The sequence below is a fragment of the Lacerta agilis genome, chromosome 7 (genome assembly GCF_009819535.1).
Source record: "Lacerta agilis isolate rLacAgi1 chromosome 7, rLacAgi1.pri, whole genome shotgun sequence".
NCBI lineage: Eukaryota > Metazoa > Chordata > Lepidosauria > Squamata > Lacertidae > Lacerta > Lacerta agilis.
In genome coordinates, this window is record NC_046318.1 from 61,427,011 (window position 1) to 61,441,250 (window position 14,240).

A 14,240-nucleotide genomic window follows, 5' to 3' on the forward strand; every position below is an offset into this window, starting at 1 on the left:
ACCAATCCTTGAGGTAGTATGTGGCCATATAATGACTAGCCATTCAGAGTCTTATCCTACATGAACCTGTCTAACTTCCCTTCAAAACCAGCTAAGCTAGTGCTTCTCAAAGGGTGTGGTGGTGTGCCACACTGGTGTGGCAGCAGAGGATGGCAAGTGTGGTGAGAAGATTCAAGGACAATCAATATTATATTCTGGGAATGATTCATGTTATTATTTAGCTGGGAAAGGCTGGTCTGGAGGGACGCCTATACTCCATCAATGGTTCATGTCGGAACTGCAGCTTTGCCTGCCAGCCCCTCCCCCACAACCTCAGAATTCTTGGGAGGGGTGTCCCAGATGTTGGTGGACTGCAACTCCCATTATCCCTGACTACTGGCAAGGGCTGATGGGAGTTGTGGTCCCGGCAACATCTAAGGACCCCCCAAGATTCTGCACTAGATATTGTTGGGTTGTGGGAGTGTATCCGTTTATTTATTTATGCACCGCTTGACTGCAAAAAACAAACAAACCCCAAACCCTCAAAGCGGTTTATAAAAAATATAACAAGAAAATCAAGAAAAAAAATCACAACCCTCTTTTTAAAACATACCAAAATTAAAATATTGAAACAGATTAAAATTACCTCAACTTTCTAAGCACCTGTGGTACGCTTTTCTAAACACAAATGTTTTTAGCAGATGTCAAAAAGGGTACAGTAAAGGCACCTGCTTGTTCTTAATGTGCTGTAAACCGCCCTGCGATCTTCAGGTGAAGTGCAGCTTGTAAATTTAATAAATATATATTTACACACAGAGATGCTCATTTAGGTTCCACATCAGTAAGATAAACTGCATGGTGCTGGGAGGTGTCCTTTATTAAGTAAGACTTCATACTGTTGTTCCTGAAATAATGGGCACTAACTGAGAATCTACTGGGCACACTACAAACATGAAGTTTATGTTTCCTGCGCCCACTGCGCCAAACACTCAGAAAAGATTAGATGTCTACCATGAAAGGTGAAAGGGGACAGAAAGACAGCTTGAAAAATATTTTGAAAAATATGTAGACTCATTTTTCCTTGAAAATTTTTTAGACTGATTTCTCCAACTTCCCATACATTTTTTCCTGGGATCTATGAGGCCAAAGGCATTTGTAGAAACTTTTATGCATTATCAGAATTGCTCTCTTAGACCAAGGCATTAAGTATGATGACCAAAACAGTGATGCAGTGTTAGCTGCTGCAGGCCTTTAAATATTTCCAGACATACTTTCCACAATTGGCAGAAAACTTGTTTTGTAAAGCACTGAGCTGTCTTGAAGTAAAAGCATAGCAACGGCAAGTTAAAACTGAACTGAGTCAAGTTAATGGTGTTTAAGGCTGTTTGCTGTATAATAGTCTTTATATACATACATAAACTAAAACAAACAACCGCCTCCCAAACAGGTGGATCATCCCAAGGTTATGTTGCTGAGACACTAACAATTGAACCTCTGTGGCAATTGTGTTCCCATTTCTTTAAACATATCATCACTTGCTTGCACTAATGTTAAAACCAGAAAGCCCTCTCTAGTACACAGTGGCTATAAATGCCAAATCAATTTTCAGCAGATAATAAAGTCCATGTTTTACAATCAGCAATGCAATGTTTTACTACCCAAAATGTAAGCTAATAATATATTGCTCTGCTAAATGGAAAATGCAGATACACTGTTAAAAATGGGCCGGCTGTGAGATGATGGATCATTTCTGCTGGGACCCCTTCTTAAAGCTGTGTGCAAATGTTTTGAAAATATCACATGATGTGGCCATGTGTTAAAAATTATAGCCAGTTAAGTTCTCTGCTAAGAAAAATATGTGGGCAATTTATGAAATGCACTCCAGGATGGAGATGTCTTAAGTAAAACCAGATTCTGAAAACAAACCTTTTTTTTCCCCTCTCCCCCTAGAAACATGAACTTAAAAAGTTGCAGCCACATCTGGAGAGCAGAAGTAAAGAAGGGGTGGTCTGACCTAATACTGGCCATCTTCTGAAAGAACAGCATTATTTCTAGGCTACAATGACTGTGATCAGTGGTTGTCCTTTTAAGGCAACCATCCTGAATATTGCCACGGGCAATAATAAAGCATTTTGTAGGCCAACATCTGCTCTTTGAAAGTACGATAAAATGACTGGTAGGCTTGTAACGTTAAAAAAAAAAACCCACCACATTTTAGAACAAATACACACAAGAGAAATTAACTGCTGCTGGCGATTTGTGTGTATGTGCGCGGGCTTTTTTAAAGTATGAACAGCACTATATAGCTTGCATACTGCAAAATCCTAGGCAGGTCTACTCATAAGTAAGCACTACTGGCCTGTATTCAATGTTAGTCATACTCTGAACAGCCTCATTAAAAAATAACAGACACGACTAAGCTAGGTTCATTCATTTCAATGGGTCTACTCTAAACAGAATTTAGTTGTCCGCAACCTGCTGTGTTTGATGGGATTTCCTCTAGGTAAGCGGGCACAGGATGGCAGCCTTAAAGATGTGCACTTTTAAGATGCATTTTAAACCAGCGTATTTGCCATAATTTATGGCTTAGTTCTTACTACAATGGAAAACCTGTGTCTGGGCTGCACCACTTCAGATTGCAGTTAGGGCTTAACACTCTCAGGTGAAGAGAAAAATAATAATTCCACACATATAGAAGACTAGCATATCAGGGAGAAGACCAGGCTGGGATTTTTCTCTTTGATATATTGTCTACACTGTGTTTCTGGACAGATTTTTCCCTAACAGTGAAAACTAAGCTACACAAGACTCAGGAAAATCTCTGGCTGCAAAACACATCATATCTAAATGAATTTTGAGATATATATGCCACTCCTATTTCTTAGCAGCAGCAGCCCAGGCATAGGCTTCCAAGATATAGCAAATCTTCATAGCCAATCACACTCAATAGCATTCACTGGCAGGTTTGAAGTGATACCTTAGGAAAATGCTATGGTTGTGCACGCTGCTCACAAAGCCAGAGAAGAGGACATTTAACACAACGTATTTCCATAAATGCAAGAATCCTGAATGTCTGAATTGTCTCAAAGGGTGCTTCCCAAAAGTCAGTGCATGTACACACCCACAAAACTGCAACAGCATAATATCAGATTACATTAAAAAAAATACACATCATTTTAATCTCCGGAAAATAATATGCTTATTTTTAAAATACAAAATCTCTCCCAGATGGCTAATAATAATGCCCATTTTGTGTGTGTGTTGGGGGGGGGGGGATACCACCAACACAATAATAAAAGGATGAAATATGCTGTGAACAGATTGAGAGGCAGTGCATCCTAAAGGAGGGGGGGGGGAAGAGAAGTACAGATGGGTGTCAAAAATAGCCAAGTGTCAGATCTGCTCAAGTATCTCCATTCTGGCACATGCTCCCAGTCACAGCTGTTAGTGTATTCTCTGTATCCAAGTGCAAGGTTTTCTAACACTCAGAGCTGACATTAAAAGAGAGAGAGGGAAAGGGAGAGAAGAAAAGAGAGAAAGAAGGAGAGAGAGACCACTGGGCTCTACACTCCATTTCTCTGCCACTTTAAGAACTGGCTGGCAATTAAAAATTTATGTAATTATTAAGTTTGACAGCATTGATAAGTGTACATTGGCGCACGTGTAGCCCAGCACTCCCCTTTTTTTATTAAAGATGCATGACAATTTAACCAGCAGGTAGATTAAGTAATTTGAGACCAGAGGCATAATAATGAGTTTTCAAAATCGCCTGCTCCAGACCCTCCACAACAGCTTAAAAATTGCAAGATGATCCATCCCTAAGACACAGTGCATGCAAAGGTTACAGAAATTAAACAGTAAGCAACCATTTCCCATATGCACATGCTCACATGCCTAGATTTAAAATACTTCTGTTGTACAAAACAATGCAGCTCTTCACACCAAAGAATCACGGCAGTCCCGGCTATGTTCCTAATGAGGACTACATCCTTCAGAATACAAGATACAGTATGCTAATTCCCATTTACAACCGAAGGGTTAAAATTGGCCTTTCCTAGCCCTCTGTTGTCATCTATGCAAATCAATTTCCCCATATTCCAGCCATACAAATCCTCTTAGCCTTGTGCTCTGAGCAAACAGAGCCTCACTTTGTTGATTCTAGGATTGCAATTGTGACAAGAAACACACCACGAAGGAATAAAACCTTGCAGCCACATCCTAAAGGAAAAACATTCTCCAAACAACTGGCAATACCTACATACAACTGTGGTCACAGAAAACTGGCAGATATGGTTTCAAAACACCATCTGTGATTGGTACACACACTTTAGCAAAGGCAGGTCCCTTTTTCTTTTTCCTACCCAAAAGAACTGCAGATCACTCAAAATTTGCTATTTTTAAAAAAATAAAAATAAAAATTAATTTAATTCCCCTAGGTTGCTTTAACTATACCTATAATCTAAAAAAACAAAAAACCTTTCTTAGTTTATAAAAGATCCTCTCTCTCTGAAACACACACACATATACACACACACAAATCACACATTCTCCCCCCCAACACCCTCGAGAAAGCCCTTCACATAATTTACCCTACACAGAAGAAATATTTCCACTGGCAGGGCCATTTATCAATTAAGCAAGAGGTCAAGATCCAAGGATAATATTTTCAGGAGGAAACTGACATGCTAAAAATTTCCACTCCCACAACAGTTTCACCCATTCAGCAGAAATACGTAAGATTTAAGGAGAAACACAGTTTGGATATTCAGCTGCTGGCAGCTAAAGGCTGCGGATTTAAGTGCGAAGTCTGAAATAATTTGTTGTGTTCCCTCTCACTTCGTTCCTCTAGCATAAGCAGCTTTTCAGAGAGATCATTTTCAGTGCTCTCCCCATGATCACACAAGTCATCTCTCCCGATAAATCTTCAGGTTTCCAGATACAGGAGTACCGGTAGGCTACAGCTCAATCATAAGAGATAGATGGAAGCTATATTTCTCTCCAATACCCTCTGAGAAGCACACAGGCAGGCGGATTTGCTACTGCCTCTTCTTCATTTAGTATTCAGAATTGCAATGTATTTACTCACCGAGTAGTTTAACACACACACACACAAACATATATACACAGCTCTCTCCACGCACATGCTACAATTAGCCTCTACAACCGCTCTTTCCAAACGCCAGCCTTTATGCATTCTTCCTGCTATCAGAGAAAATCCAACTATAAAATGACTGTGAGCTTTCTCATTTCCGTCAAGGAGAAAGGGGTGGGGGTGTGGAGAGAAAGAGAGAGGGAGAGAGGAGAGAGAGAAGCACTCACCAGGCATCTTGGATAAAACAGACCCACTGCAAAAAGGCTCTCTCCCCAAAGCAGGCTTATTTGGGACTCAGCGCCTCCTGTTCTGGAATGAGCAGAGAGACGCAAGGAGGGCCATCCTAACTGGCTGTGGCAGTGTAGCTGGAGGCTGGATGCTGGGCGCCTGCATTTGCCAGGCAAAGACAGATGGAGAGCTGACACTCTGGGTTGCACTTGGAGCAGAAATGTGAATGATGACAGGAGCACATGTGGCCTTGAACCCAGCTCCGTCTCTTCAGGCAGAACAATGACAGCGATGTGTGTGCAAATTATCGCAACCCCCTCAGCTGACTCCCCGTACTGTACCTTTCACAGCAAGTTCCAGAGGACCAAAAGAATAGACAGTAAAATGCAGAGTGATAAAGCACCGAACACTGAATTATTCATTTTCTCCCTCTTTAAAAGTTAACCCTTTCTCTCACAGAAAGCGTCTATTAAAACCAGCGCTTCCTCCTTCCCCCCACCTCCCAATTAACAGCTATAAATTTCAACTCCAGTGGATTTGGGGGTGCGGGGAAAATCTTGAGATTGCTTCTACGGTTTAAAGTACGCAATGTGCGTGAGCACAGAAGTTTGGGCTTTGTTTTGTGTGTGTGTTTTTAAAGGAGGCGGGGGGGGATTTTGCCATCAATGTGTCATTTTATCACAGCGAACAGAGTATCAAAATCATTCCTTTTGTCAGCTTCTCAGTGGCATGTATAAAATAGAACACACTTAGAGGCAGTCCACTTTCATTTTACTACAATGCTTTTAACCCCCCTGGGATTCCGGCATTGATACGCTCCAAACATTTGCCGCTTACTCTTCCTTTACCTTGCATGGGGATCCATGGGGGATGAAAACAAAATCTTCCCTGTAAAGCTTTTTTTCAAAAGCTAAACAATCACGTCCTCCAGGTTTCTGCACTCCCCTTAAATGTTTATCCTTCACATGAATAACATATGCCTGGCTAGGTTCAATGCACTCTTCCCTATTAAGCTTTAATGGACACCATGATACATAAAACTACAAGTCTTTGTTACAGTGCTTTATCTAAAGCTGGCTATTTTCCTCTCAGCAGTCCCTCTTCAGTCCTTTGTAAAACATCCTCTGCCTCATAGGAGAAACATATGCCTGAGTCACATCCCTTCTGCAACACATTTAGGCTTACAGAAAATTCCAGGAAAAGCAACTGTATTCTAAAGCCCGCCCGCCCCCCCAAGAAAAACATATTTTTATCCAAAACAAGAGACAAACATTTTCACAGCTTTATTAGGGTTTTCTTCCTCTCTTTCTGAGCCTCTCTGTTCAAATGTTCAATGGCACTGTAAATCTACTGGGGGCTGGGAAGGAGATGAAGAATTCTTAAATGCTTCTATGTTTGAGGAATCGTTTTAGATCTTAATACCTTCTTTTATATCTCTTCTATATGTTTTGTGTTCATTCTCTCCTCCTCCTCGGGGCACTCAAATCATAAAAATGTTCAGTCCTCATCTAATAATAAAAAAATTGTTTTCAGGGCACAATTTGCATTTAGAAGCAAAGTCGTTTATGTTGAATAAACTGCCAACCTAACAAACTACAGTGTCCGTGTATAAAAGCACACGCTAAATTGTCATGCAACTATTGTTGCATTTTAAGGTTGTTGGTTTTTTTTTTTTTTAAGGGGAAGGAAAAATGCACAGTGGTTCCTTCGTGCCAGCCCTAATAACATAATGGCATCTATTTAGAGGGCAACGCTGTGCTCATCTTGGTCAGATGTCTAGCGTAGCAAGGATTCATATAATACATTGTTGATGAATCTAGGAGATAAAGCAAGTCTTATAAAGCAGAAGGTGCTACAATTGCCGGCAGATAACTTTAGAAGACAAAAAGGAAATAACAGATTTTGGAAACATTTCTGTTTAAAAGAGACCACGGCTTCGTTATTTATTATTTAAAACACACACACACACACACACACACACACACAGAGCTATACTTCACATGAAAGGGAGGGGGGCATTTTCACTGTTGGAAAAGCAACCTTTCATCAATGTACAAGCAGAGAAGCAGCTGTAGAAATGGGGGGGGGAAATAATAAATCTAAAGAGCAACATATCTCAATAAAATGGTACAATATTCAGTTTTAAAAGTGGGTCTTAATATCTACATTGTAATTCCTCAAGCTATGGCTCAGAAAATTGAACACTACCATATGCCATCTGATTATGCATCTTTTCTATGTGTAAAAGGGCTTTTTAAGCTGTTATCTGACTACAGTAATTGCCATTTAAATTGATCCACGTCAACAAAAACTGTATCCCTGGAGATTCTCACCTAGAAGACTACTTATGGAAGGGGCCCTAGCAGAATGCCAGTGCATCTGAGACTACTTCAGCATTTTCTCAAGCAGCCAGCTGCAGAAATCATTTCCCCCCCCTCTCATTATTTAATACTCTGAGGCAAGCAGCAACCCATTTGGCAGTCCTCCTCAAATAAATATTACTGGATATTTTTTTAATGCAGCCACTTAAGGATTACTGTAACAATTTTTTTACCACTTAGTTATTTGATTTTTAAAATAAAGTGAGGCCAAAACGTGTAACAGTGATGGACAATCAATGTCAACAATTCTGTTTTTACCATTCTCTATTGGTTGTACACAGCAGATAAAAAAACGTCAGAATAAAAGACTGCAGCAAAAGAAGTATTTTCACATGCAAAAGAACATTGCATCACACAAGGATTATATGCCAGAGACAACACAACAGGCTTGAGGTTATCTTATAAAAGGTTATTATCTTGTGTATATTTAGCCAGTGAATTATCCTGCAGATCGTCAAACTGCTTACAAAATAAAGTCAAATGATCCCATATGACTCCCCACAGCCAAGGCTGTCTCCAGGCCTCCACCCTACCCCCCCAAAAAATACCCATTTGCAAAATTAGATTTATTTTGGACTTTAGATAGTTGTTATTCCATCACATTACCCATAGGGGGGAAATGTTCTCATACGCCGGAGCATTAGGCCTGTAACCCTATGCGCAATCATGTGCAGTGAAATTAATGGGACATGCAAGCATAATAAACAGTGTGCAGGTCCAGGGTAGCAGTCTCCAGCTCTGAAGCAGGCATTTTTCTCTTGCTTACACCTGACTTACCAACAGGGACTAAAGTCCTCTCAACTGCCTATGTAGCTAATGAAAGCTCTTTGTTAGCAGCGAAGGAAGAAATTGACTCAAAGCTTTTCTGCAGGCCTCTGCAACTTCCCCTCTCCCCTCCTAGCAGACTGTTGTGATACACTGTGACTTCACACAGTCGGTATTAAGTGAGTTAATTCAAAGGCATTGAAACCTCATTGATCCTAATTGAAAGCAATACACCCAACCAAATAGTTTTCTACCCCATCTGTTCTGGCCTGCCACCAGCTATTCAGTTCAGGACAATTAATAGTTTCAGATATTCTAACTGACCCAATAAAGGCACTCATTTAAGCAGGACTGCATTAACAAAGTGAAAAACCAAGGGCAAAATGGGTTCAAATGGAGCATTTTACTCCTACTTGGCGTTAACAAAGCTGAATAACGCTTATTCTGACTTTTTATGTGCAAGGCTTGATAAACTGAATGAGGAGGCACTCAATGATCAGGCAACGAGCATTGATGAATGGTCATCCGGACACCCCCTCATCTCCAGGCAAGGCTATTCCACAAAGTGAAACACCAGTTGGAAAGGGCAGACTCAATAATGTCCAGCTTTCCTCACTTGCTTTTCCACTTCAGGCCACCGGCCACCAAATGAGGCTGACATATTGAAAAATAATCTTTTATGGGTGAACGGCAAGTAAAAATAGAGCATTAGCCGGGCTTTCAAATTCTGATCTGCTAAGTTTGTCAGACCCCAAAGATTTGATTTTCCACCCAGCTGGAAGCCGTTAGTGTTTTCACAAGGAATCTTACTGACAAGGCAAACCCACCTAATACATGAGCTGTTGAGTTTTTTGTGGGGAGATTCTATTTGGATGCCTTCCTAACTTTATTCAATAGACTGTCAACGTGATGTACAGTAAACACACTACCACATGAATACATGTATTAATTTCATACAGCTGGCGGTTGTGCTGCCCTACAGTATTTCTCTAATACATTTTATGTCACTTTCCTTGCGCTTAAAATAATAATAATCCGAAACAGTAAGATGAGAATTAAATTTACATGTCACAGTTTTTTTTTGTTTTTTGTTTTTACAAAAGAGAAATCTGTGGTCTCTTACTGCAAGGACCTGTATTAAAATACTGCATCTGGATTAAGGTAATACAGCAATGTTCCAACAGAGATCAGCCACACAAATAATTGATTTTTTCTTTTTAGCACTGCCATGACACAATAACCACACTAAACCTTTTAAAAACAACAACCCTATCTTTCCTCAGAAACATTGCTAGAATAGTTCAATGTGACACATGATTTCAGCTTTGAATGTGCACGTTTTAAAAAGAAATACTCACCAGATAATGCCAAGAGTTTTCCCTACACACTTCCTTATTGGCAAGGCTTACTCTGCTTCTTAAAATAGCTACAATGGGATTTTAGATCATATAGCTGAGTGAAATTAAGATAGGGAAACTCTTTACACATTTACTTTAGAGAATTGTGTGTGTGTTTGTGTGAAAGAGAAGTTGCATTTAGTTTGTAAACTCATGGGTGCATGTTGGGATAAGATCCAGGGTGTACTCACAAAACCTTATTTCTAGATGTGTGCCTATCAACAGTCTTAAGTGTATGTCTTTAAAAAAGGTAAAATGTGAATACTGTACAACAAACACTTGTGTGCAAACATGTGAACAGATATCATGGTTGGCATTGATATCCATTAAGTAAAATGAGACAGTAACCTCAAGCAGTTGATTTGGGATATTTTTTTTTTTTGAAAGTCAGCCCATTGTAAACTGTTTAATTTATTGTTGCTGTATTTTCCTGTCAAGGAAGAGAAGCACCTGTGGGATTTTCAGCCTCAGATGCCCAAATAAGTTGCTAAGACTATGCACTTCAACCAGGGTGGGGGGAGTACTTGCTGCTGAGTCTTAGTCAGCAAAATGTCTTGACACAAGAGATGAAGATAGAACTGGATTTGGCTCTGTCAAGTGTAGACATGATGGCAATCCCGGGTTGGCTGAATGTAATGTGTGAGAAACAGTTCTAAAACTATAGAACTGAGATTAAGTTAAAATCAACGCACATGTTTAATAAAAGAATCAACTAGGCAGGCCATCATTTGAGCTATCAGATCAGGAGAGAATCTGTCCTGGCAGATTAGTCTGGTAGGTACACCAAGTGGTAGCAGGAATATGAGCCAAATGCAAAAAAATACTGTGAATTCGTACAAATCCAGTTGGGCCTCACATCATAGGTGCTCATAACATTTCCTGTGGAACAGGAACACTGAAAAAGAGCAACAATAATACCATCCCTATTCATACACTGTGGGCCAAAGTTATGCTATCTGGGAAGCCTATTTCTAAGCATTCAGTGGCATCTCAGTTTCCCACCTGTAAAATGAGAACAACAATGGGCTGCGTTTTGAAAGAGGATATGCAATAAAGTTTGTACTCCAGTCTGAAAATTGAAAGCGTTGAAGCATACCAAGGAACTTGTGCCTCTTAACAGCAGCAAGAACTACTGCTACAGAGTTGGCCATAGGTCACAAATTTTACTTTCCACTATACAGAATATTGTATGCAATATTGTAAAGTCTGACAAATTATACATTTCAATAATCAGCAAATTCTAATATCCATTGCTTCAAAACTAGATCAAGTTTGGGATACTAACAGAGCCCCCAAGTCACTTTAATCTCCTATATTTTGACTTACAGTGCTATTAAAACTAAGCTTCCTCATCCATTTCCTCCCAGCATGCAGAAATACCCATTTCAGGGGAAACCTACCAACGTAAGTATGCACCATCAGGTCTAATTAGGAAATTCTGCCTTTATATAAATATTATACATTCCCTTTTTCTCTTAGAAACATTTTGATATTTGTGACATTCTTTCAGCCTTTAATGGGAGATTGCAACATTACCACTGAGAACTTTTGTTTTGTTTTGTTCCAGTGTCACCACCTCCCCGTTTTGACAGATAGCGAGTTAGTTTTGTTAAAATGCAAGGGGTGATAGCGTATGCTCCAGTGAACTTTCCCTCCTCTCGGCACCAGAGACAAAAACCTGCAGCTTTGCTCGGTGCTGGCAGCCATCTGGACAGCTTGCTCTCAATGCCTTCCCCACACCACACTGCAGGCAACATTTCAGGGCTCCAGAGCTCTGTGGAGCTATTCATGACATACCAATTTCACATTTTCTGCTTCTACACTTGCAACAATAAATGCTAATGAGGATTGTGAATGACATTTTTAAAGACAATAAAAAAAGGTCTCAAAATCCCTCACATATGGAGATTCTGTTTTCTAAACTTCACCTTCTGTTGGGGAACAATGTATAATTTAGGAGGGGGAGCAGGGAAATAACAGTAGGAGAAAAATTAGGGAGATTGAAGGATAACCAGGTCCTGCAGCATTGCAAGTAAAACAATGTTTGCAAGGTAGGCTAATGACACAGATTTTCAGACCACCTCTGCACTACCAACCAATCCTTTTGACCGCATTGCTGTTTCTTATCAGGAGAGCTCATTAATTATTGTCTGCTTGCAAGGGAGCAGGGAAGGCAACCTTAAATGAGCACTCATAACCTCAAAAAGTCATACATTCCAACAATTTAATTGCTAATCTTTAGATGAGACTGGGGGTAAACTGTTATCATTAATTGGTTGGAAATGCTACGCTTTCATAAAGATTAATGCAATGACCGAGTGTGGGCAAGCAAAACTATCTAATGTTTTCTCTTTTTCTGAAAACAAAAATGCATTTTACGGTGCCCTTATTAATACAAATGGCTAACATGCTTGAGCTTCAAATGCAATCACTTATCATTAACAGGGATTAAGATACTTTTCGCAAGATCCACCAGGTGGAGCAAATATGCAACACTACAGAATTCTCAACGTAAATTCAGATCACCATTGCTGAGTGGGGGTGGGGGTGGGGAGCTCTCCCCCTTCCCTGCAGTTTCTTCCTCCTTTTCTTTGTAAACGTGCAATTGACTTATTTGCCATACAGCAGAACCCTCATAATCTACCTCAACATTACCCAAATACCTTGACTATCTGAGTTTGCCATGTTCTCCCCATATTTGGTGTGATCTTTTTTGACTTAAGTCCTTCAGTTATAACCGTCAAACTCCCAGGTCTTATGCGAAGGATACACTTTTTAATTACCTGCTTACATTGCAAAAACAATTGGCTCCTTCTCTCCACAGAACTGACAATGATCAATTTCAGGGATGAAAGAACAGTTTTGCAGCTTGGCTATGAATGCGTGGTGGCCATTTAGCATACGTTCTTGCATCACCTTGGCACTCCAGTTGTTGCTGCAGCGCTAATCCTTCCCACACTTTCAGGTAATGCAAGAAACCCAGAACCACATGGGTGGAGCCCCTACTGCAGATCTTCCTAATATGCTGGGATAGCTCAATTGGTAGAGCATAAGACACCGAACCTTAGGGTTGTGGGTTCAAGCCCTACGTTGGCAAAAGATTCCTGCATTGCAGGAGGGTTGACTTGATGGCTCTCATGGTTCCTCCCAACTCTACAATTCTATGATTCTAAGTGAGTCCAGTGCTAAACCAGCTTCTTAAGGACTGGTGCTGGCATGCCGTTACTCCTCTTAGTGTGAATTCCTCCCGTGTGGTCCTGGACTTCTCCTATTACTCCACTGATGCTGCAAGGGCAAAGTAAAGCACTTTGGAAGCCTAGTTTAGAAGCAGCACAACAGAGTGTGGTGCGAAGAAGCATCAGCACTGGTAAAGAACAAGGGTTGAAGGTGTTAAGGTGGTCCTGGGAACACATTTTGGCTGGGGACTGCCTGAAAGAAATCAAAAGCAATTGAGAAGTACACATATGCTTTAAGACACTATAGATAAAGAAGCTGGTCAAGTATTGTGCCGCCCATAATTAAGAAACACGGATCTAGCACAATCCCAAATTCCAGCTTTCATAAAAATAAAAATAAAATAAAAATGTCCAGCCTTGGCAAAGAATAATTCACAAACTTCTGTGTGGTTCTGGTATTAGGAGCAATTCCCTAGCTGAGGGCACTCTGTCTCAAACCTCTTATCATTTCAACTAATACTGTGGGGGTCCATCTCATGGCACCTTCTTTCAATTCCTCTCTTGCAAATAGTCTGAAAATCCCACCTCCTCTGTGTTTTTGCTTCTTTCCTTGACTGCCACCTTGCCACCAAAAGCAACTTTCTCCAGTCCCCTTCCTCAGCTCCTTGTGGACCCTAAACCTTCTCCAGACTAATTTCTACCAACTTCCCCCTCCTTATCTTTCATCCTAGTTCCCATCACCTTTTGCATCTCTGATAAAAAGCCCTGAAGCATTCCCCTGTATCCGCCCCCCTCTTTCTACTAAGAACTCTTTAAAAGTTTCTTGAACATGGCCCCAAGAACTGGACAATTATGTTTGGGTGCTTTCCAGGTGAGTGCTTAATACTGGAAATGGGTCGTTGAGATGTTGCAAATGGGGCATTGGAACAGGATGTTTTTAAACAAAAAAACTTACTGGGTTTCCCCAGGAATCTGAACCTGGTAAATCTGGATCAAATGTAGGGAGGGATATATGGGCTGTAATTTTGGGGACAGTGATGTCATGTGGACATTGCAAAAGACTTGCATGTATGAGGATGACCTACCCCACAATAAGCACCAGTGTGGAAGCATCCTTAATATAGCTCATATATGTACCATACTTATTTGAAGGTTGAACAGATGTTTACAGTCGTTTTCAAGCACACACAGTTTTTTTCATGCTGATTTAATACACTACCTG

General features: G+C 40.4%; 1 protein-coding gene across 7 annotated transcripts in view; it reads right to left on the reverse strand.

The window, feature by feature from the left end:
* RUNX1T1 (RUNX1 partner transcriptional co-repressor 1) overlaps nucleotides 1–14,240 on the reverse strand; it is a 143,227-nt gene that overhangs the window by 89,878 nt on the left and 39,109 nt on the right. The window contains exon 1 of one of the 7 annotated variants that reach the window (XM_033155556.1): nucleotides 5,299–5,695. The exons of the other annotated variants lie outside the window; for them this stretch is intronic. Coding sequence (XP_033011447.1) covers nucleotides 5,299–5,305 — 7 coding nt within the window. The 5' untranslated portion in view covers nucleotides 5,306–5,695. Of the gene's footprint in view, nucleotides 1–5,298; nucleotides 5,696–14,240 lie in introns of those variants that run through there. 7 annotated transcript variants of the gene reach the window in all.